Source organism: Struthio camelus, chromosome 4 (assembly GCF_040807025.1).
Source record: "Struthio camelus isolate bStrCam1 chromosome 4, bStrCam1.hap1, whole genome shotgun sequence".
In the NCBI taxonomy this organism is placed as follows: Eukaryota; Metazoa; Chordata; class Aves; order Struthioniformes; family Struthionidae; genus Struthio; species Struthio camelus.
Window position 1 is genome coordinate 36,544,162 of NC_090945.1, and position 22,497 is coordinate 36,566,658.

Here is a 22,497-nt window from a genome sequence, read left to right on the forward strand (position 1 = left end):
AGATTTAAACCAAGAGCTGGTTATGTATATCAGAACACAGCAGAAAAAATAAAGCAAGATAGGAAGGAGAAGTGATTAACTAGATGGACGTGAAAACTAGAAGCTCCTTTCATCACAAATAGGAAATGAATATTCATTCTGAGACCCTTAGTACACCCAAGAATGAATGATAATCACCTTTGTATGATGTGAGGAAATCTAGCTTACAAACAAAATAACACGTATATATGTAACCTTGCTTGCTGTTAAATGAATTGCTAATTTATCAATCCTGTTTGAAAAGATAACGTGGGAAGATAAGGGGATTTAATAGTTCAATAATATGCAGAACTGCCTAATATATGCACTAATTTTCTCATATGTAACAGTAAATGTAATTGAGCTGCATCTGGGGTTGTGTTTGGGGTTCTATCGCTCATGTCTGAAACCCTTTTAAGACATCTCTATTAGACTAGAGATTACTCTTCAGGGGAATGAGATGGCAAGGAAAAGGTAAAGCATATATGAACAGCATTGTGAACCATTCCCAATGGGGGTTTATAGAGCTTATAGAAAATAAAAGTAGAATCTGAAGTGAACCAAGAAGAAGAGCACAGATTGCAGGAAGGATATGTTTGAGGTGTCACCAGGAATTTGCTAGGCAGTCATGCATCTAAAATGGCAGGTCTAATCGCAACCTCTCAGTAAATAGCCTCTTAATATAGAAGTAGTTTAGTTTTTACAGGTCAGAAGTCAATTTCATGTTTATATACTCCACAAAAACACTGCTTGTGGCTGTACAGAGTATAAAAAACTGCAGTGGGGATTCCACCTGAGGAGAAGGAGAGAGAAGCTTCCTAGTGAGACAGGGTTGTGAGTACTTTAGTTTTACTTTACTGTAGATGCTGTATAAAAATCCTTTCTCCCCTGTCCCACATCCACTTACAGAGTTCAGAACAAGCCCTGCCCATGACATACCCTACCACCCAGCAAAATGACTTGAAACCAAGGAAATGTCTATCCCAAGACCAAATTCTCCAACCTAAATTCAATCACAGCATGCTTGTTAATATAGTAAAGTCATATCCATATTTAACATGCTAGTCTACATTAATTCTCTATATGCAGTCATCCACTGTAGGTACCACAGATTTTAGTGAATAGCTGCTAAAAGCTGAGAAGAGGCAAAAGGAGGGGTGGGGGGGGGAGGTTGCTTAAATATTTGTGAGCTTTTGTGGTGTGCTCCATGGCAAACTGAAAGAGGTTAGTCTGAACTATCTTCAGCTGAGGTTTAATCCAAGTAATTTGACTTGTTCTGAAAACTAGCCATGCCCACGCAATGCGGTACTATTAAAAGCTGTTTGGAAAAAACGTAGCTTCACAGCTGAGACTGATCCATTTTAGAGCAAAGTTACACAGGTGAATTTGAACTTCAGTGGTATTTCAAACTCACCTGTGTAACTTTGCTTGGAAACAGGACTAGAAACTACACATGAAAACCAGTCTAAAAGTTGTTCCTTACTGCTTTGCAGCTTCTAGGTCCTGGTTCCTAGGGAAGACATGTATGTACTCTCTGAGTTGGTGTACATGAGCCCCAACTACAGCAAAACTCCCTCCTCACGCGGCTCTTTCAGCTGTTTTTACCACCAGAGGGGGCAATCCAGCTCTATGGATCCAGCCTAATTCCTTTTGCTTGCTGTGCTTTCCAGACATCACAGAATTTGATACTTCAGGAAGCCTGGAGTGCAATTCACTCATGTTTTCATATATTGTCTTTGGGATTACTGTAGCTAGGTGTTTAAGCTACTCTGTAATACATCCAGCATGGTGAAGCGGTGCTTGACTTTATTGGTATTTCAAAACATGAATAGTGAAAAACAACATATCCATAGAAAGTGTGGCAATTAATATTTTTTAAAACCGCTGAAACTTGAAAACAAACACAGATAAACGTTCTCAACCAAATCGCTTCCATCTCCCATTATGGGCAGAGAGAGACGCAAGCATCACCTCCTAAATTTTCCAGAACATGCCCATCTACGGAACAGAGTTACAGCTGTAAGTGTCAAGAAGACTTTCAGAAACCTGTCCTCTCCTGTATGCCTCTTTCAGCCCCAAGCTTAATTTCCAAATAGAGAAGCTCCACCTGCAGAAGTTACAGTGCCAATGCAGAAAATCAAGCTGAGTGCCTCCCTCTCCTACCTAGCAAATAAGTGATAGTGGAAAAGGATGGACCAAGATTTTTATGGACCCAGGACAGAAAAGTAGAAATTGTACCACCTACAGCCACTATAACGTAACAAACCTTGGGATCTCTCAAAACAAGAGACATGAGGCAAAGGGAAAGACTATATCTAGTTTTAAGTGCCTCCTACGTTTTTAAAAGACTTACTACATCACAACAATATATTTCCTATTAATAATAAAAAGTTGAAATTGCATTGATTTCAATGCCCCCATTGGCCATTTCTACCAAAAGGGAATTTGCCTTAAGCAACCTAGGGTTTAAAACCATTCAAGCAAATTGTGAACTGTAGGCTAAAGCAAATTTAGGAAGGTAAGACTGTGAAAACGGGAGCTGGGCCACCACTATTTGGTACCTATGAGAGGGTGGGAAACGTGGTGGCTGGTTAAACAGTTTGACAAAGAAAAAGAGGGAAATTGCAGAGATGTACAGTTCTCTGTCCTGGGTGATGCACACGGGGAGAAGCCCAAGCCTGTAGTCGATGAAGGGAGCACTTCAACCTACTAGGAGTGAAGACCAGGGAAGGGCTAACAGACAACCTCACTCCCAGGAGTAACGGGGAAGAGCCTCAGCCAACGATTTAGACGGACTAATCCGGCCAGAGCCCGCACGTGAAGGCGCAGAGCTGTCCCCATGAAGGAAGCTGCTCTCTTAAAACCACTTTTATCTTCTACCCGAACCCCCTTCCCCTCTTCATCACCTGAGCCTTGCCGAGACAACAGCCATGTCACCAACGCAGCCACTCGTCCCGCCCAGCTCCTGCCCTCGCCGCCCTTGGCCGCAGCCAGCTCACCCCGCCGCCTCGGGCGCAGACGGCGCCAACACCCCCTCCCCCCCCAACGGCCGCGCTCCCCCCCTCCCCCCCGCAACGGCCGCGCTCCCCCCGCCCAACGGCCGCGCCGCCCGCCCGGCTCTAGGGCCCGGCAGCCGCCCCGCCCGCCCGCTCTCCCGCCTCCCGCTGCATCGGCAACACCGCGGGCGGCCGGGCCGCGGCTCGCTCCTCCCGCCGGATCCGCCGCGCCGGGGCCGCCGGCGGGTTGTTTTCTTTCCGAGACGGGAGCTGGCGGCCGAGGAGCCGGGAGGCTGCGCCGCTCCCCCCCCCACCACCCTCGCCTCGCTGAGGGACTAGCGGCCGTTGGCGCCTCAGAGCCGGCGGCGCCCCCGCCTCCCCAAAGCCGGATCGGGGCCGAGCAGCACCCGGTGCCCGCAGGCGGCCGGGAGGGGGCGGCGGGGCCGGAGCGGCGGAGCAGGCACGCCGTCCCCACCCCCCTCTCCGGCAGAGAATAGGCGGCGAAGGGGCCGTGTGCGCGCACGGCATCCTGCGCATTGTGCGAGCCCGCGGAGGCGCGGCCGCGGGGGCTCCTCCGCCCCCCCCCCCCGGCATTATTTTAGCTGCTGTATTTAACTGGGAGGCATGAGGGATGCTTTTGTGCACTGCTGCGGGCGGAGCCGCGGGTAACGGCGGAGAGCCGGCGGGACACGGCTAGGGCTAGCGGCTGCCGGGGCTGCGACTGCGAGGCAGGTTGAGCGCCGCGGTTCCCCGCAGCTCTGCCGGCGAGGGCGGCCGGGCGCCATGCCGAATTAGGCGCCCAGCGCCCTTGGGAGCGCGGGGGCAGGCTGAGCAGCGCCCAGCCGGGCCGGCTCCCGGCGGTGCTGGGCGGGGGGTGGGCGGCACCCCATGGCGAGCAACCGGAGCATCGAGCTGGAGCACTTCGAGGAGCGGGACAAGCGGCAGCAGCGCGCCGGGCCGCGCCGCGGCGGCCCCAGCTCAAGCGGCGGCGGCGGGGGGCCGCGGGGCAACGGGCTGATCCCGAGCCCGGCGCACAGCGCCCACTGCAGCCTCTACCGGACACGGACCCTGCAGGCGCTCAGCTCGGAGAAGAAAGCCCGCAAAGCCCGCTTCTACCGCAACGGGGACAGGTACTTCAAGGGCTTGGTGTACGCCATCTCCACCGACCGCTTCCGCTCCTTCGACGCCCTCCTGGCCGAGCTCACCCGCTCCCTCTCGGACAACGTCAACCTGCCCCAGGGCGTCCGCACCATCTACACCATCGATGGCAGCAGGAAGCTCACCAGCCTGGACGAGCTGGTGGAAGGTGAGGGGGGCCGCGAGCAGGGCCGGGCGGTGGGCCGCGGGCCCTCGGCTCTCCCCGGCGTGCGGTTTTCCCCCGGGAGAGCTTGTCCCGCCGAAAATCGGCTGCCCCGGGGCCCCTGAGGGCAAGCGGGCCGTGGTCACCCACTGGGCCGGGCCTGGTGGCCTCAGCGTTAGTCCCTGGCCGGCCCCCTGAGGTGCCTTGCCTGAACGGGCAGGGGTTGGCTTTGTGGGAGAGCTGAGCAGCAGGTCCGCTCCTCATCTGCACGGGCAAGAGGGAAGTTTTTGGCTGTGTTCCAGCCGTCGCCCTTGGTCGGGCAGGGAAGCGTTTTAACTGGGTTCCCTGGCCGTTCTCACACTGTCATCCATGCTGCGCTGCTGCGCAGTGGCTCAGGCTTTCCCAGAGAAAGCCCCTGCGCTGTGAAAAGAGATGTTTATGCCCTAACGCTTAGTAAAACTAACCGATGTAAAGTCCCATTTTTCAGATGTGAGTAGAGTCCACATCCTTAAAGAGAGTTAGGTACCCAGTCTGATTTTCAGAAGTGCTTTATAGAGTTGAATACTTCCCAAAATTGTCTCTAAGTTGCTTTGATAACGGGACTTAGCTGCCCAGGTTATTCAGACCTTGTCAGTCCAAGCACTACTTCTCAAAATGGAGCCAAAGTCCTTTTTCTGAAGGAAACGAGCACCTCTTGTTTCTAGGGAAGTGATAATTGCCTGGACAAGCAGCAGAGCGCTTTTTGCAGCTTAAGTGACTGTGTTTGCAGGCCTGTTCTGTGGCTCTCATTTTCATCCACGACTTCTTTTAAATCTTGGTCAGGTAGAATGTCATCAGGTATATCATGTTTTGACCTCATATCTTGGAATGGAACAAGGCACATCAGAAAGTAGGCATACGGGTGTGTTTGCTTGTTGAGTGTCTGTTCATATGCTTGCAGAAGCTCAGTAGTAGCTAGATATACATATTTTCAGTAGTTAGATATATGTTCTAGTTAAAACTTCTTCCCTGTGCTCTCACGATCTCTTAAAATTTAGACTTACTGTTATATAAATCAGTCTTTCAAACTTTTGTCGGTCATATCTTGCACACTGTGAGGTTCTTACCAATTTCCACTTGATGATTTTCCGCAGACGTCAGTTGTATCTGCTGCTGCCCTCTTCCACCCAGTGAATTCATATGCCAGGTACCAGGATTTGCAATCTTTTAATCTGTTGGCCAGCCACTGCAGTTCGTGCAAGAGGAGGGAAAATGCTGCAGTATTTGCTGCATGAAGGAATCTCACTCATAAAGATAGGCAAGAAAATGTACTTCGTAATTGTAGCATAGTGCCTTAAGAATTTCCTAGTCCTCTGATCTTAAAAAAAGGCTGTCCTACCATCAAAATAGAGGAAACACGAGAGGATTGCCCAGTGAAGTGTTGACTCTGTGGTGATTAAAATAAACGTGAAATCAACCAACATCTCTTTTGGGATGCAGTTATTCAGAGATAGCTAGGAAAGTGGGTTGGTGGGGGAAGGAGATTTAGCAAAACTTAAATAAACTAATGATTAAAAACTTGAGGTGGCTTTTGAAATGTTGTAGAAGGAGTAATTCTTAAAGCCGCTTAAAAAATGTGAAGGCAAAATGACTTGCTGGACAACAGTGTAAATGCTGCTTATACTCTCACAACTCCATTAAAGTTAAATAACTGAAAGCAAAAACTGATTTACTTTCTATTCAAATACACACTGAAAAGGTGCCCTCTGCCATTGCTCTTCACTGGAAGCATAAAGCAAAATAAATGTCACAATTGAAATTCTGCTTCCATGCTTCCTCAGTAAAATAAAAGGGAAAAGAGAGTCCCAATTACTTAGTCATCTATCCATGACCAATACAACTCTCAGGAATCTTAAGAAAATCCTGTAGCCTCATAATTGGATTAGTATGCGCTCCAATTAGCATGCCAAAAACTTTAACAGTGTAAGTCTGATCACCATACAGAGAAAGGAAAGGATAATGAATGTACAGGGGTGAGAGAAAGCAAACAAGTAGTGGATCCATCATTCCTGTAGCCTAGGAAGACCCTTCTTTGCCAGCAGTTTTGTTCTTGAAATGCTGGATAAGGATTTGTTTTGTTCTTTTTTTTTTGGGGGGGGGGGGTGGGAATAGGGGTTGTTCCACTGTGCTTAACTCTTTTTTTTTTTTTTTTTTTTAAACACAGCAAGTTTGAATTTCTGCTCTAGAACGAGTACTTGAACACTGGTAATATGCTCAAGTTTGAAATGCAGCAACACCAGGAGTAGTTTTGAATGGTATTTTGTTCTGTTGATACTTAATTTTCAGAAAGGAGAATAAAAGTACAGTGTTCTTGTGCATAACAGCTAGAGGCTAAACACCAGACCCAACATAGCCACTTGATGCACTACCTAATTATTTGTCTAGACTGCACATCCTCAGCACTCTTGGAACTGGTACATGGAGTCACAACAGTTCCAGTTGGCTAGTAGAAGCCCCATAAAGTGAGTCAAAGGTGTGTCCTCAGCCACCTTCGCCAAGCCAAGGTCTGCGTTCACCTCAGCTCGGCTCTCGGACGTTGACAGCCCCAGTGCAGACAGGCTCTCCAAGGCCTGTTTGCTGTTTTATCAGGTTAATACCTGTCTGGGGTGTAAGAGCTGGCAGTATCAAATTCTGTATCGTAGTAGTCCAAATTAGCTGACTTGAGTTACTGACGCATGCTTTAGGATTTGGGTGTATTTGGCAGTCTGTTTTGCTGTTAACTGTTTTAAAAGAAAAATAGGTAATATGAAGGCATACTATTTTAAATATTATTGTCATAGATTGGGTCACAATAATAAATGTGACCTAATGACATTTTAAACAAAAATTGACAAGATCCATTTTAAACATACTGTTTTTCTTAATGAGATCTGTCAGTCCAAAAAACATGCTGTGCTGGACCAACCTTAGATGAATAGCATTTATACTCCTAGCCCTTGTAGATTATGGAACATTATGGATTGTCCATTTGACAGTTTCAGTTGCTTTCTTTGAAATTTCTCTTTCCTCCCATTCTAAGTCTGCTCCACTGAAATATACATTAAGGGAGTTTAGAAATTCAAAGTCAAGAGTTTTCAGTATAACCTTGTAGAGTGGTTGGATATAGGCATATAGCATTTGGAGTATGGTTGTTTTCGGGTTCCCTCTCCCACCTTGGTACGTGATTTCTCTGCTGTTTGATCTTGTTTGAGCAGAGAGATCCAGGCAGAGGGATGGGGACTGGGGATATTATGACTTTCTTCTACCTTCTTATGCAACTTTACTATCATACATTACTCTAGTTTTAGATTGTAGATTCCATGTATGTTCTTGTATTTCACTTCAGTAGCAGTAATGGAATAATATTATTGTTTCTGTTCTCCACGAAAGTTAACTAATTTAGCATTTGTCTAAATCCTTCAAATTTCTTTAAAAATTTAGACTCCCTAATATATGATGCAATGGTAGTAATAGGAACTATGCAGCTTTTTAGGACTGATGATTCTGTTTTACATTGATATCGGTAATGCGGTATTCCACTATCCTATGCTTTGATTGTCTTGGTGGTGAAAAATATGGAGGAGCCTGGTGGTTAATGTCTGCTGCAAACTCAGGAGATTATTTTGCATTTTGGGAGAGGAAACAAACTGACGACTCCATTCCTGGCAAGAAAAATGCTGATTTGGCATGTGATAGGGGCTTTTTCTAGTTCCCTAGGTAGGAAGCATTGCTAAGACCCTTTGTGTTTTCAGTGCTTAATTGATATAGTTCTTCTAAAGTGTCAGTAGTTTTTGTCTGCACAGTTGGAATCAACAAGCATGTGTTGATCATGCTTGATCATGTTGATCAACAAGCAAGGGAAGTCTTTGGGGAGGAGGTGGAAAAGTTCTGGGCAGAGCAGTTGTTATCTATGGCAAGGACATATACTGCAGGACATCATCTGCTTTAAGGAAATGGGCTCCCCTATGTTGATAGGGATAGAAAGAGTGTTTTGAAATCACATATTGAACAACTGAAATATTTTCCACCTTAGATTATTGTTCCTGCATATTATGTGTTAATCCTGTTTAAGTACTATTTATGTACTTACGTATTTGCATGCTATTATCAACTAGTAGGTCAAGAACATCTTTTTTTTTCTTGTCAGGGCAAGCAGATGGTAACACCAAGTAGGTGTTTGTATTTTTGCTCCTTGCAGAAGGTATTATCACCTTCCTGTGCTAAAGCCCAAAAGCTTCAGACACTCTTTAAAAAGAGGCAAAAAGTAATGCAGCAGGTATAACAGAGAAGGGTAATAAAAAAAAAAAATCAAAAACACTTTTGCTTCCAAATGTATATGCAAATCCTGTAGTTGCACTGTCTTGGAACAACGGAGTATGGGTATGAAATACTGATATAATTGTTATTTACCTTCCCACACAAACAAAAAAAACAAAAAACCCTGCTACTATGCATCTCCTAGTTTCAGGGATAGGAGAGGGGAGTGATCTACTTACTGTGGAGGAGGCACGTGGTATTAGGCAAGGTGAATACCACATGCCCCTGCCTGTCTTCTGACTGCTTGTAGAAGCAGTGTTCTGAATCTCCCTACTAAATAAAGTCAAAAGAGAACTAGCTAAAATCCTGATCGTCATCCTAGATTTTGGAAAATATATGGGGAACTTAAATGCTGCAGGTGAGGAAATGTGGGGACTTGTACAGGGTTATTGAAGGTGACATGAAAGTGAAGGACTCCTAAGAAATTGCTATGGAAGGAAGCCTAAGAAACAGAGAAAGGAAGGAAAGAAAAATCTAAATACACTCTAATCTTTCATAAAAGGGATTGTTTTATTTTTAGATCAGTCCTTTTATACATGCCATAAACAATACTTCTGGAAATCTGTTCAGCTTTGTGCTACAGAACGCGAAAAAGGTATCCTCTGCTGCTTCCTTAAGTTAGAAGGTTAGCAGCCCTAATAACAATTGTGCTATACTGAATAAGTAACTTCTAGCACTCAGTGGAACTAATGACCTCAATCAGAAGAAGATTGAGGGAGGTAACATGGATATATGACATGCAGCTAGAAATCTCCCTGGCCTATGTGCTTCAAAGTAGAACGCTCATTCTAAAACATATGGAGGCAAATGGTTTCCTTTCTGTAAGAATGTTTTTACCTGTTTGAGCTGTATCATTCTGTTATGTACAATGTATCATTGAAAAATGGGATGCTTTATGTGAATCTCGGGAGATAATGCTTGTTAACCCCTTACAAAAAGGAAAATAGAAAACTTTGTTCAAAGACTTCTGTTTCAAATATCCTGTCTGAGTCAGGATCTGAGCGTTGTATTCTTAATTTCTTCCTTATGTTACCCCCTTCATGGAGTGCCTACAGTTTTTTAACCTAATGCTAAGGAAAACTGAATATCTGCAAGTCTTTCTTTGATAGAGTTTGCTTTAAAGGCAACACGTCTGAATGCTTCTAGACTCTTTGTTAAATGCCTAGCAGTTGAGGTTAACTTAAAAAAACTTGGGCCATGAAAGACAGGAAGCTGTAAGGCAACAGTGTTTCTTCAAAAATCAGTAGTTTCAGGTAATATACACTTGCTATGTAGGAGGCTGCTACTACAGTCAGAACAGCTATATGTCAATAGTTTTCCAATGCTCCTTCCTAAAACCAAAAAAAAAAAAGTATCTTGAACTTTATAGTTAGTTCAGAAAATTGCTTTGATAACTACACTGATATTTAAAGAACAAGGTTCAACCCTCTCTTCCTATCTGTACTTAAAATTGCATGGCTGAGTTTGGAGAGTTCACCTACACCCTAATGCTCTGTCCCTGCGTGCCTGTCTTGAAAGGTGAATTAGATACGTTTCCTGTGAATAGTAGTGTTGAAAAAACTGTTGACAAAAGAAAACTTGCATAGGCGAGTTCCTAAGTAAGCAATACAATATTTAGGCAACTGATGGTCTTTGGCTATTTATCAGTCAGATTGGCCACTGTGGTCACATTTTGTCTTTTGATCCATTCTGTCTGTTCCTCATCTTTTGTTAGTGGGGTGGCGGAATGGTGAATATTATATTTAGACTGTCTGCTCTCCGTGACTGGAATCCTTCTCTTACAGTGTGCTTAGATGGTACACACACACACACAAACACACAGGTCCTACTTCATGACTAGCTCTCCTGATTATTAAGGCAATATAGGCAAATTATTTAGCAGTAGGTAATATTTCCTTGTTAACAGGCAGCGTTCCATGTCTTCTTTTTGTTTTTCTAACGTTACTAAGACAGAAGGAGTCAAAAGTAAACTTGCTCCACTTGTATTGATTGTATTGTAACCCAAAATGTCAACAGAGGTTATTCCTTTTGAGTGAGTATATGCCCGATTTGAGGAATTTTTGGTGATAACAGGATTTGTTAAGGAGATGACCCTTTCAGATTGCTCTGGGTACTATCTTGAAGCATTGGCTGGATGGTACATATACCCTTTTGAAATTAACCCTAGGAGGAGGTTTCATACCTCTGCCAAAACGGCTTTGCAGCCCAGTTGAGCTTTGGCTGGGATCAGAGCCTCAGTTGTAACCTACATCTGTAATTGTTGTATTATTTCTGAATTTAAAAAACCCTTATTGCTTAATATATCTTTCTGCTTCACTAGTCGGTAGTTCGCATTTCTATCCACAAAATCCTATATAATATTAGTGACTAACTTCATGATCTGATCTAAAAGCTAGGGAGCTGGCTGACTCATATTAATGCCAATGTTGTAAGCTAAAGACCTGCTATTTGTTTCCAGTAATGTAACTGCTGTGAGTGTGTGCTAGTTAAGGCTAGTATTCATTAGCTTTAAAATTTTTAAAGTTGGAAATGGAAAGTAGGCCTTCAAACCATAAAATTGACTGTACCCAAGTCAGTAATATAAATACTTGGAAGTATTGTTTATGCTTATCTGTGACAACTTTCTGGGGCTAGTAGATGTGCAAATGCCTAGAAAGCTACAGCTCCATCAAAATGCCATTAAAGTCTTGGAAAAGATTTTCATACTAATTGAGATTAGTGGAAATCTCATGTAAGACAGTGAAGCAGCCAAAGTTAACTACACACATGCTAACTATCTGTTACATTGCATTAGTAATATTTGAAATCAATTTGATTAGTTTAAGCTAAAAAAATAAAAAGCTATATTTTATGTTTTACAACTCTTGGTTTTCTTGGTGAGTGTGGAGATTATCAGAAGGGTGTCTTTGTTCAGGAGATCAAAATATTCGCATTACTCCCAAGCAGATTTAAAGTCAGGTCATATATTGAAGCTGTGGGTAAATATAACGTAGAACACTAAATTCTCAGTTTTTCTACCTACAAAATGTAACATAAAGGAGAGGTAGCATCCTTACAAGTGACTCTGACACATCTTCCAAACAGAAACATACAAATATATTTTTCACTTCGGGGAGTGGCTAACATAGCAACTTTAACAACAGCACAGTGCTCTGACATTACTGCCTGCTCATCAAGGGGTGGTGTTTTCTTAGGCTTGCTTTTTGAATACACCATTCTCTAGGAATGTTTCCTGTACTGAACTTGGCAGTTATGATTTGACTTACCCATGCTATTTTTTTTTCTTCCTGAAATATTTTTTTCTCTTGGATAATCTATCAGCTCTACCTGTTAACCCAAACAGATCGATGGTTAACTTGCTCTTAGAAACCATTCTTTATGCAGAAAGCAACAAATGGTTTCCTAACTATGTTCTGTATGCAGCAGTTTTCTGGCTACTTTGCAAGGTTCTCAGTAGAATTTAGAAACTGTGGGTAAAGTGCTTTTTGTAGTGAGATCGTTAGAAGTTATGGTACTGACCTCAACAGAGCAAAAATTTTATCCCCTTTCTTTTAATTTACACACCAGGCATTCACTCAGTGCATGTTTTTTGTCTCTTACTTATGGCAAGATTAGAGAGAGGGGTAATATGTGCCTACCTCGAAGGTGTAGTAGAGAAATCTATTTCCCATGTAAAACCTTACCAAGTTTAGTTTATATGATAGGTATAAGAAAGCAGGCATGGAATTTAAAACAGTTGCTAGATAATATGTAATATGATTCTCAAGTAATTAGTCTATTTCTCTCTCTGTCCATCTGCCATTTATATGAAATTTTGCAGTCACAGTTCATAGATAGTTTTCTTATTTTGACGGAAAAAACAGAAGTGCTTTTAGTTAAAATTAATATAACAAGTTAAAAGAATGATTTTTAAACAACCTGTTTTCAACTGCATTTTTAGCAAGCCTTCATATCAAGCACCAGCTACCCTAGGTTTTCAAAAAGAAAAAAGAAAAGAGACCCCTATTTAAGGGGAAAGAAATACTAATAAATTGGCAATAAACGGGATTTGCAACCTGTTCAAATTGTCAAGAAATTCAATTGTATTCCTACTTAAGTGAGGGAGCCAGTAGGAACTAGAGAATTTTACACTGCTGTTATAAATAAAGATCGTTTTGGATTAATATTGCCTGAAAATCTTAGGACCATTTCTGCTGTTCTGAGGAGTGTTGCAATACAGCCCTGGCAGATAGTAGTTCGTGTTCCATGCTAGTAGGAAGAGGATGGTCTGTTATGATACATGTCTGTAAAGGACAAAGTTAGAATACCATTCTGAGGCTCTTCTATGGTAAATCCTCTGGCAAAGAGGTCTCTCATTCTCCACCTGTATTTCTTTATGTGAAGCAATTAATTTATTTAAAGTTGGAGCACCTGTTTCTGAGTAACCTTCACTTTTTTTTCCCAATACTTTATTCCAACTTTGTTAATTTAAGCTTCAGCTGTGAGGTGTAAACCTGAATTGTCTTGTGTGTGTTTGTACTTTTAGCCTTGAATACATGCTCCTTGTCAAGTTAATGCACTGTGCGGTTTTGAATGGGGGTGTTGCAGGCAAAGGCTGTTCCTCCTTTCCTGTTGTAACGATGTGTTTCCTTGTTTGTTGGGGTTTAAGGATCTTAATCTTTCTAAAAGTTTTTTTTTTTTCCTTTTTTGAGTGGTCTAAGTGGTGAATCCTTGTTTAGTTTGAAAAGGACTAATGTGCTCAATGATGGTGAGTTTTAAGGTATCTCGCAGTGCTGATAGCTAGAATTTATTTAACTCTTTTCCACACTTTTTGGCAGGCTGTACTTCAGAAGTAATTCTGAAGTATTAGGTGGCTTTATGTATGGAAGCTTATAAACAGTCTTTGATGTGCTAGGGGCACTCTATGTTAAAAGGTTTCCTCATGCGTAGGGCATTGACTGGTGTATTATACACAAAATTATTAGGGGCAGGACCAATAATCATTTTTTTCTTGGATATTTACGATAGGAGAATACTTTTTATGGGGTCTGTTGTGAGTTGAAGTAATTTTTCACTTGCAATGTGACTCAGCAGTCAGTAGAGAAGTTTGGATCCACGAGAGATGGGAAATGTCTTCATTCCCCTTTACTACCCCTTTAATCCATAACAAGATTTTACTGTATTTTATTTCTTTAACCTTAACTTCTTGAAGTCTTTTGAATTATTTTGAAATCATAATATAAGAGAGTATTGTTTGGTTAGAAAGTTCTGATAATTTAGTCCTTCATTTAAAAAGGTCTGCGGTTGAAATAATAAGAATCACTGCTTCTGACAAGAAATTTGTCATTTTTTAAATTGACAAAAAGTAGTAGCAAAGCCTCTTAAATTATGGAAATGTCTTCTTCTTTTCAGGTGAAAGCTATGTATGTGCATCCAATGAACCATATCGCAAAGTTGATTATACCAAGAATGTCAATCCAAACTGGTGTGTGAACATAAGGACTGGGTCCACTCGATCCTTGACATCTTTGACAGCCACAAAGAGTGAAGTGAAGGAGAGTAAAGATTTCATTAAGCCTAAATTAGTGACCGTTATTAGGAGTGGAGTGAAACCCCGGAAAGCTGTGAGAATTCTGCTGAATAAGAAGACTGCTCATTCCTTTGAGCAGGTCTTGACTGACATCACAGAAGCCATTAAGTTAGATTCCGGCATAGTCAAGAGACTTTGTACACTGGATGGAAAGCAGGTAGGAGAATAATTTGCTGTCAATAGCTAATAATTATGAGTTAATCCAGTTAAACTTCGTTTTCGTAACTTGACTGCTTGTTACTACATATGCTTTAATCTACTTTTGAATAAGGACAATCAAATAGAGAAACTACAAAATTTTTCATTTTATATTTAAATATGAATACCTACAAAAATTATAAAAAGTTGTATGTAATGCAAAATAAGCTGACCACTTTACATTCTGAGAAAAGTTTTTAAAGAATCAAATATCAACTGTACTGTATTGCTAAGCAAGATTGCTTAGCAATCTGGACACGTTGACTGTGTCCAGTAATACAGTTCAGTTAAAACATCTGAAAGTCAACAGTTGTTCAAAAACATACTTAAGTGTTCTCAGAAGCACAGTCATGTTTTCAGACAGCAACATGATGTTGAATGATGTCTGAAATAATAATATTGCTGCCCGCTTCCATTTCACTTCCTTAAATTGCTATTTAAGTAGCAGTATTATTGAATTATCATCCTGGAGGTAGTAATTGACATGGTCAAAGGTCAAGAATTTCATTTGAAGTGAATATCTTAGGTGTTTGGTCTATATCTTTGCAACATGCTTTTAGTTGTAACACTGCAAAAATGTGTTACCAGGATTAATGATGTAGTAGATCTTTGATTCTGAAAATAACCCAAAAATACAGTGGAGTGACCCACAGAATTTTATGCTGCAGCAGGTCAAGTGTCAGTAATAGATCTGCTGTGATCACAGGTTTATGACTCAGCCCTTCATAGAACAGGACTTTGTATTGTCTTTGATGGTTTTATTTGACAATGATCTGGAACTTTGACAGCATTGTGGCTCTAGCAATACAGAGCAAGGTAGGCTGCAAAGTAGACCACACTTGATGTCAGACGTATGGACTAGGGTAATGTTGACTACATGTTAGGGTCCATGCTCTTTCAAAAGGTATTTTTACACACCTGCGTATCTGTATCTTCCCATGCACTATTTGTACAAGTTTCAATTATGTTCATGCAGATATGGGAATTTTTATTGTCAAGTCCCTTATAATGGTTGTGATCATCACTGAAAAAGCACCTTTTTGTGTCGTGTCGAGAGTTACTAGCAAATGTATCACAGAACAAATGCACTTTTTCAGAGGGTCTCTTGGTATGTGGTATATCTCCATATTAGGTTTTCTGTGCTGTGGGTACACTGTAATAACTAAATACTTGGAAAGAACTACTCCTGTTCTCTGGTATTAACTATAGTTACGCAAATGCATCACTGAGGCTCTTGATTTGCAATAATTGGTGACATTGTAATATGCTTTCTGGTTCTTCTAATAGTTTTGATTTTTAATTAAATTTGTTAATGAGATTTGTTAAGAGAGCATCATTTCTAGGAATGTACTTTTCTTTTGTAAAAGTCCTGAAATGTGATTTAGTCATACTGCTTTATAATGAATTAAATTAAGCATGAGGATACCCATGAAGTCTTCTGATACTGTCCCAGATAAGGGGAATTTAATCTCCTCAAGCAAGTAGATTGAAATAGATTTGAGAGGAATCAGGAAAGGATACTGCTACAAATAGGAGGCTCAGTTCAGATTCCCCTCTGCTATCAAATCGCTAATACAGTAGAAACTCACTGATCTGCATTGATGTGGAACATGCAGTGGCGCATTGGGGATCAATAAAATTAATTAATTCTCAGTTGTACATTAAATCTCACATACGTTGCTTGCATATTAATGCCACCCATGGTGGATGATGGCTGTCTTAAGTCCACGGAGAGGATGACCGATCATTGCGAATGCTCTTAAATAAGTGCAAGACTTGCAGTTGCTGCAGCAGCTCCTCCTGCACTTGCCTGGTAACGGGGTTGATCCAACTTGGATTGCAGGTGTAAAGGTGGGTGTTCTCAAGCACAACAGGGAAATTGCTGGAAAGCTTTCATCGCTAACATCCTGCAGAGAGCTGCCCTTTACTACTTCATCCACGTGTAAATTGTTTCAGCAGTGGCAGCGCCTAAGTATGGAGGCATTCCTTTCCTTTGGAAGAAAGGTCTCCAGCCGTTTACTTTTCCAAAAAGATTTTGGGAAGGAGCCTTTGCCTGCACTGCTGTAATGTTGTCTTGATTTAAGTGGTTCTGGAGAGGTAGCTACCCAGAGAGAAGAGCTCTGACTCTAGAAATCCTGATGATAAAAGCTCCTTCTGCATATCTAGGCTTCTGTTTTTTCCAAAAGTAAAGGGCTGACCTTAGCTTGAGGCTATGGGGACTTTTTTTTGTTTATTTGTTCTTTGCTGGTATATGTAGAGGTTGGTGCCTGAGGGCATTGTGGGGTTTGGTAAATGAAGAGTTGCTTTGCTGCCAATTACCAATTGGTGGAAATTTCTGAGCCAGCTTTCCCTAATGTGGTAATTGCTTATTCTTCTAAATCTGCTAGTGAGGCAGATCTTTTATGTTAGTCCTATTGCTGGCACAGCTTGAAAGGCAAGCATTTGGGGGGGGAAAAAAAGGCATTTTGTAAGTGGCTGTGTTCTTATAAATGTAGCTCTTGTTTCTCAGGGTTTTTTCCCTCTCCCTCATATTTTATCTCTGAGGAAATAAATATTTTTGCAATTTTTCAGAGGGAAGAAGTTGTGTTTTCTTTAACATAGAATTGGTGCTGAAATTCAAGTGTTTAAAACATGCATATATAAAATATTGTGTTCTTTTATTAGGGAGTCTGTGGTTCTGTTGCTAACTTATGGGATGATTTTGTTGTTTTCTGTTGAGGTATTCAATGGTAAGTGGTAGGGAATGATCATGAAACTAGTCAACTCTGAAGAAATCTTCTTTTTAATTTTGAGCAGTACAATGAAGAGGATGTCCTCAGAACAGTTTTCATTAATCTTGACTATAGCAACATCTTAATAATAGTAACAGAGAGTAACATCCATATCAGTTATTTTCCTTGAATATTGAGTATAAAGAAACAGAATTATCTAGCTTTAGATTGTAAGATTTTTATAACATGCACAAGGCTTCCTTTTATCTTCAGTTTTGATATGGATGGTGCTACCTGAATATTGGGATGTGTAGCCTCAAGTAGTGGTTTTTTTTTAACATTTTATTTTACATTGTCCCCAAGACTTCTGTGGTGGTTTCTGCACTAGGAAAAATATCCCTATAAAAGTAACTAGGCTTTAATTTTGCAATACAGGCTTCTGCCATTTCAGGCTCTGTGCTCCTGACATTGAGGTTTGCCTAATATATTTGCCTGACTAAAGTGGTTTTCCTTACTTGGCTGCATTTTCCCCTCTCTTTGCTGGAATCTGTCACTTTCCTACTGTGAAGCAAGGTCGGTCAAACTGGAGCTTCTCCAGTTGGGAAGTTAACCTTTTCTTTTCTCCAAAGAGAATGAAGGGTTTCTCTGCCTTTCTAAACGAACTTCAAGTAACAATTACTGTAAACTGTAGGAAGGTAACTTATTGGAAAATCACCTCCACTATTTGCTCAAAAGAGTGAAATGTATGGTTGAGGAAAATATATATATTTCCTGGGAGAAACTCACAAAAAACCCTACAGACCTCTGGAGTATGTGGTATTTGTCAGAAAACGAAATCTTCACTTCAGGAAGATAGTAGCTTTTCAGACTACATCATGTTGCGATTTTATGGATGGAAATCTGTAACAGGATTGAAGAGGCGGATAGCACTCTTTCTGTGCTCAGTTCCACAGTAGTGAGAACATGCCACAAATAAATCTCATCTCAAAGGTCTTTTATGATGGGCCATAGTATGTTGGTGGCTATCTCTAAACTTAAAACAAAAGCTCCTTTACTTTCTGTTAGCAAAGTTTTTTCATGGGATACTCATTTTCATTAAAAGTTAAATGAGTAACTGAGGAAAACAAATATTCCATGTGGAGGTATTCATCAGACTTATCATACTTGATCAGTAATTTTAAAAATTTTATTTTCCAATGACAGTTTTGAACTGGAAATAAAGGAGACCAACTGCAACTGTTACAATACCCATCATAGCTAGCAGCTGAAGCTAGGGATGAGCAGGAGAGATCTTGTTTATTTGTATGATGGATACTCTCCTATTTCTTGTTTCACTTCTTCTGGTTATAGCTTTCTATCATTCAGAACTGAAAATCTCCATTAATATGGCATTTCTACTATAATCTTTATCTCAGTAGAGATGACTTTGGTACTGAAACAAAAATTTTTAGTATGTATGACTTTTATTTTTTCCAATTTTATATCTGAAGTAGTACTTGGGATGAAATCCTTTAAATTCTGTTGCAGTCAACTAAATAATTTTAAATTTGCCTTTCGTTCAGTTTTCTTTTCCACCTAATGTGTAAAAACAACTTTTTTTTTTAAACTGTCTTATCAGCAGTACACTTTCTTTTTTGAGGAACTAGGCAGTAGGAGCTAAGTGTTGTGACTATCCCATTCTTTATTTTTAGTGTAATTTAATTGTACTGTTATATTGCTGTCTGACATCTCATTGCAGGTGTTAGAAATGACTCTAATGGAGACTTGCTTCCATATTCGCAGGCATTGCATGTAGTCAAAAGCTACTGAAATCAAAATGAAGTTTTATCTTCTGTCTGAGGCTTTAAACTAGTATCGCCATTCTCACAAATGTATTGGAAATAGCACAAACTTGCATGTCTGCTGGAAACAATTTTATAAATATGTATAAAGGTCTAATTTTTGTGCAGGTTTAGCTGCACTGAAATTGAAGATGTCCTTTTCAGCTTAAATGTTGAATTAACCTGCAGGTATGAGGATCAAAGCCTTTAGTCCTTGTGTTCTCACAACTGCTAACAAAAGCATATATAATGTTATAGAGGAATGTCAGTGGCAGCTGTGCAGATCACACAAAAATTTGGCATTCGTGAGCAAAGAGAAGAGTCTTTGGTCATCTGGCTTCAGGACTTTGAAAGGCAATGGGTAACGAAAGTCCCTGCATTCAGCAAAGAAGAGTATCCACTCTTCTGTCAACTTCACGTAACAGCTATAGAGAATTGCACTTTGAGTAGTGAAACCCAACTACAACAGATCTAGTTGAGTAACAGCCACCAGTTACAACCAGTGCTCCAAAATGAAGCAGCCTTCTGTCAGATATCTTGCCTCCAAACGATTTCTGGATGTGGCCCCAAAGACTTAAGAAAATAGCTGAAGCAGCAGAAAAGTAAAGTATGCTTGAATTTCAGGAGAAGAGCTGGAGAAAATTTGTAAAGAATAATAGGTGCAAGGAAAAAGGAAGGGGGGAGAGTTAGATAATGGCTTCATTTCTGACAATAGTTGCTTCTGAAGTGTTTCATGTTGTAGATTCCTCTTAACTTTTGTGGAGATGGTGAGTGCCTCACTGTGCATAGATGCAAACAACAATGTCAGAGTGGAGAAAGAAACAAAACGCACAAGGGTATGTGGTAAATCTGAGGCTGAATTTTTTGAAGCAAACACTATCAGGTAGGCTAATGCGGACTGTGTAAGGAGACTGGGCTAGGATTTGGGACCAAAAACTTAAAGGCTAATTACCTGAAGAGATAGTCAGCCTTCATAAAGCAATTAAAATTTTCCAAAAAATTCCAGCAGAGTACTCAGTGATTTGACACTAGGGTTATGATTAACAATATAATTACTAGGAGAGTAGAAATCTTGGGTAAAAAGGCTTTTCAGAATTCATAATTGGTGTCCACCAGGAAAAGTTTATTAACCTGTATATTACGTAACAAATAACATAAATGAGGGCTATGTCCACTGTGTGGAAAATATTTAATTCACTGCAATCTTTATGTTGGTTGAAATGATTTAAGTTTAGTTGGTCCTCCTGTAAGGTAGATGAATAGGGTTTTGTAAACTGTTTGAGGTTCCTGATAACTTTATTTTTGGGGAGTGTTTCTGGTAACTGGAGACTATCAACAGCTTTGGAAGAGTTGTTGAGCTAGAGACAAAATAAGAAATGTCTGAATGCCAGTTGATAAAATGTGCATGAAGACACATGTGCATCCCACAGAGAACTTCTCATAGCAAGGTTTACAGTTAGGGAGTTTGAGCCTGATACTAACAAGCCTGTCCCAATATTTGAAATGACACATGAGTTAGGGAAGCTTGGGCTTCAGCTAGGGACTGGAATCATTTTGGAGAGCGACTTTTGAGAGATGTCTGTCTATGGGCTGTGGAATATAAGTCTTGCAAGTTTGAGGAAAAACAAAAGAATTAAAGTAGCCCTAGTCTTGACGAAGTATGACAGGAAATAAAATTATCCATGGACTACTGCACAGTATTTTTTGTTCAGCCTTTTAAATCAGTATACCTAAAACTAGAAATCCTGATTATTTATTGCTAGGGGGCAGAAGGAAATAGTGTATTCAAACAAAGAAGATAATTTTGGCCTCCATCCATGGACATATAAATTTTCCCATCTGTAGTTATGGAAGGTGATGTTATTTCAAACTAACCTAAAATTAACTGTGCTCTGTCATTGCTGCAGGGATCTGAAAAATACCCTAAAAATAAGTACACAGAGATATTTTTCTGGCTACAAATTGAGGTAGGGAATACCTTCTAGAGCATTTGAGTAAAAAGACAGTAGTACAGTGGTGCTGCAGAAAAAGTCTTTAAAAAAAATCTGAACATCTAATGAGTCATCTAAGGAGAGTGTCTTAAACTGGCAGTGAACAATAATGCTGAGGAAGCTCTTAAGCTTTGCTGCACACGCAAGATATAAAGGTCATGCCATGTGAAATAGCCACAGTTCTAGCACTGAAAAAAATGACTTTCTAGAGCAAAGGTGTTTTAGGGGGAAGCACAACCTTGTGTTTTGTTCTTACTTTCTGGAGATCAATAACTGAAAATACAGTACAGATACACCACTGAACTTATATCTTTTTTTCCTTCCCTCCCTCTCCCCCACAGAATACATAAATCCTAGGTTACCAGTTTTGGAGATGCGCTGTAACGTTACTGACAATGTAGTGGTTGGTATCTACCGGATGTAAATTGAATATTTTTCAGTGAGGTTAGGTTTAGATACATAATCAGTAATACTATCATCAGAGTAATGGGTTGATGGAGTGGGATGGTAAAATAAGTGTGTTTGTTAAAATGGATGCAAAATCAGACTCTGATTTGAAGTTAGCACTTTTATATTCGAGAATGGCAACTGAAAAAAATATGCTGACATTTTAACTGGAAGCAAGCACGCCTGTCCTGTTAAAACTGATATCCAACTTCCTGGAGTCTTTGTGGTTCTACAGAGAGAATAAATCCTTCTGGGTTTTCAGTTTTTGTCTGTACGTTTCAAGAGCTGACAGCACTTAATAAAAATGACATGCTGTGTAGAGTGGGAAACAATCACTGGGAAAATGGTAGTGTCACCAGTGGTAACACTGTATCTCTGCTGATGTATGATTATAATAATTTTAGTTCTGGGTTACAAAAATGATGTGTGTAGCTCTTCAAATAAATGAATGATATGCAGTCATTGTCTGCCATCTGCCAGGCTAAGATCAAATCACATGACTTGGAAGCTAAATCTTGGGAATTTGTTGTGTCCTGCTGAGCCTGGCCATTAACAGATAATTAGTCTGGTAAAAATCTTTTGAATTCATTCTGCAGCTGTCATATGCCAGATTAGAATTTGTGTTGCAGGTTCTCTCTTACTTTAAGGTCTTGGATTTCGTTCTTGTAATTAAATTACCCTATTTTATTTCAGTATACAGTTTTTGCATTATCACATTTAAATATGTAAACTTTTATTTAAGAAAGCCTGTTATATTTCAGTGTAAAAGTATTTGAAGGTTGAATTCTATCCGTTCCTGTTCATAATACAGTCTATAAAGAAACTTATTACTTTTAAGATGTCTTTCAGGTTGTCAAGTTGATGGATCTGTAATACTAGCTGCTTCTTGGTCGATTCTAATCGGGTTGTCAGTGTTTCTTAAATCTATTGAAGCAATAATACTGTAATCTTGAAATATGAACATTTCATGTAGATTTGTCCCAATTATTAAGAGAAATGGCACTTTTCCATAGTAAATTCATATCAGGAAACAATTTGTCAGAGAGAGGAGAGGGAATAGTCAGTCTTAATGTTTAAAATATTGTTAGTGGATTAATTTGCAACACAGTAAT

At 40.5% G+C, this 22,497-nt stretch overlaps 1 protein-coding gene across 10 annotated transcripts in view; it reads left to right on the plus strand.

Moving 5' to 3' along the window:
- Positions 1-3,638: 3,638 nt before the first annotated feature.
- Positions 3,639-22,497, plus strand: part of DCLK2 (doublecortin like kinase 2) — an 88,672-nt gene continuing 69,813 nt past the window's right edge. For 9 of the 10 annotated variants that reach the window (XR_011140958.1, XR_011140957.1, XR_011140956.1 and 6 more), the window contains exons 1-2: positions 3,761-4,320; positions 14,041-14,375. Coding sequence is in view for 6 of the 10 variants with exons in the window: in XM_068942263.1 (XP_068798364.1) it covers positions 3,903-4,320; positions 14,041-14,375 (753 nt within the window). In the remaining 4 variants the exon portion in view is untranslated. Of the gene's footprint in view, positions 4,321-14,040; positions 14,376-22,497 lie in introns of all 10 variants that reach the window. The other variant, XM_068942264.1, reaches the window with a different exon arrangement.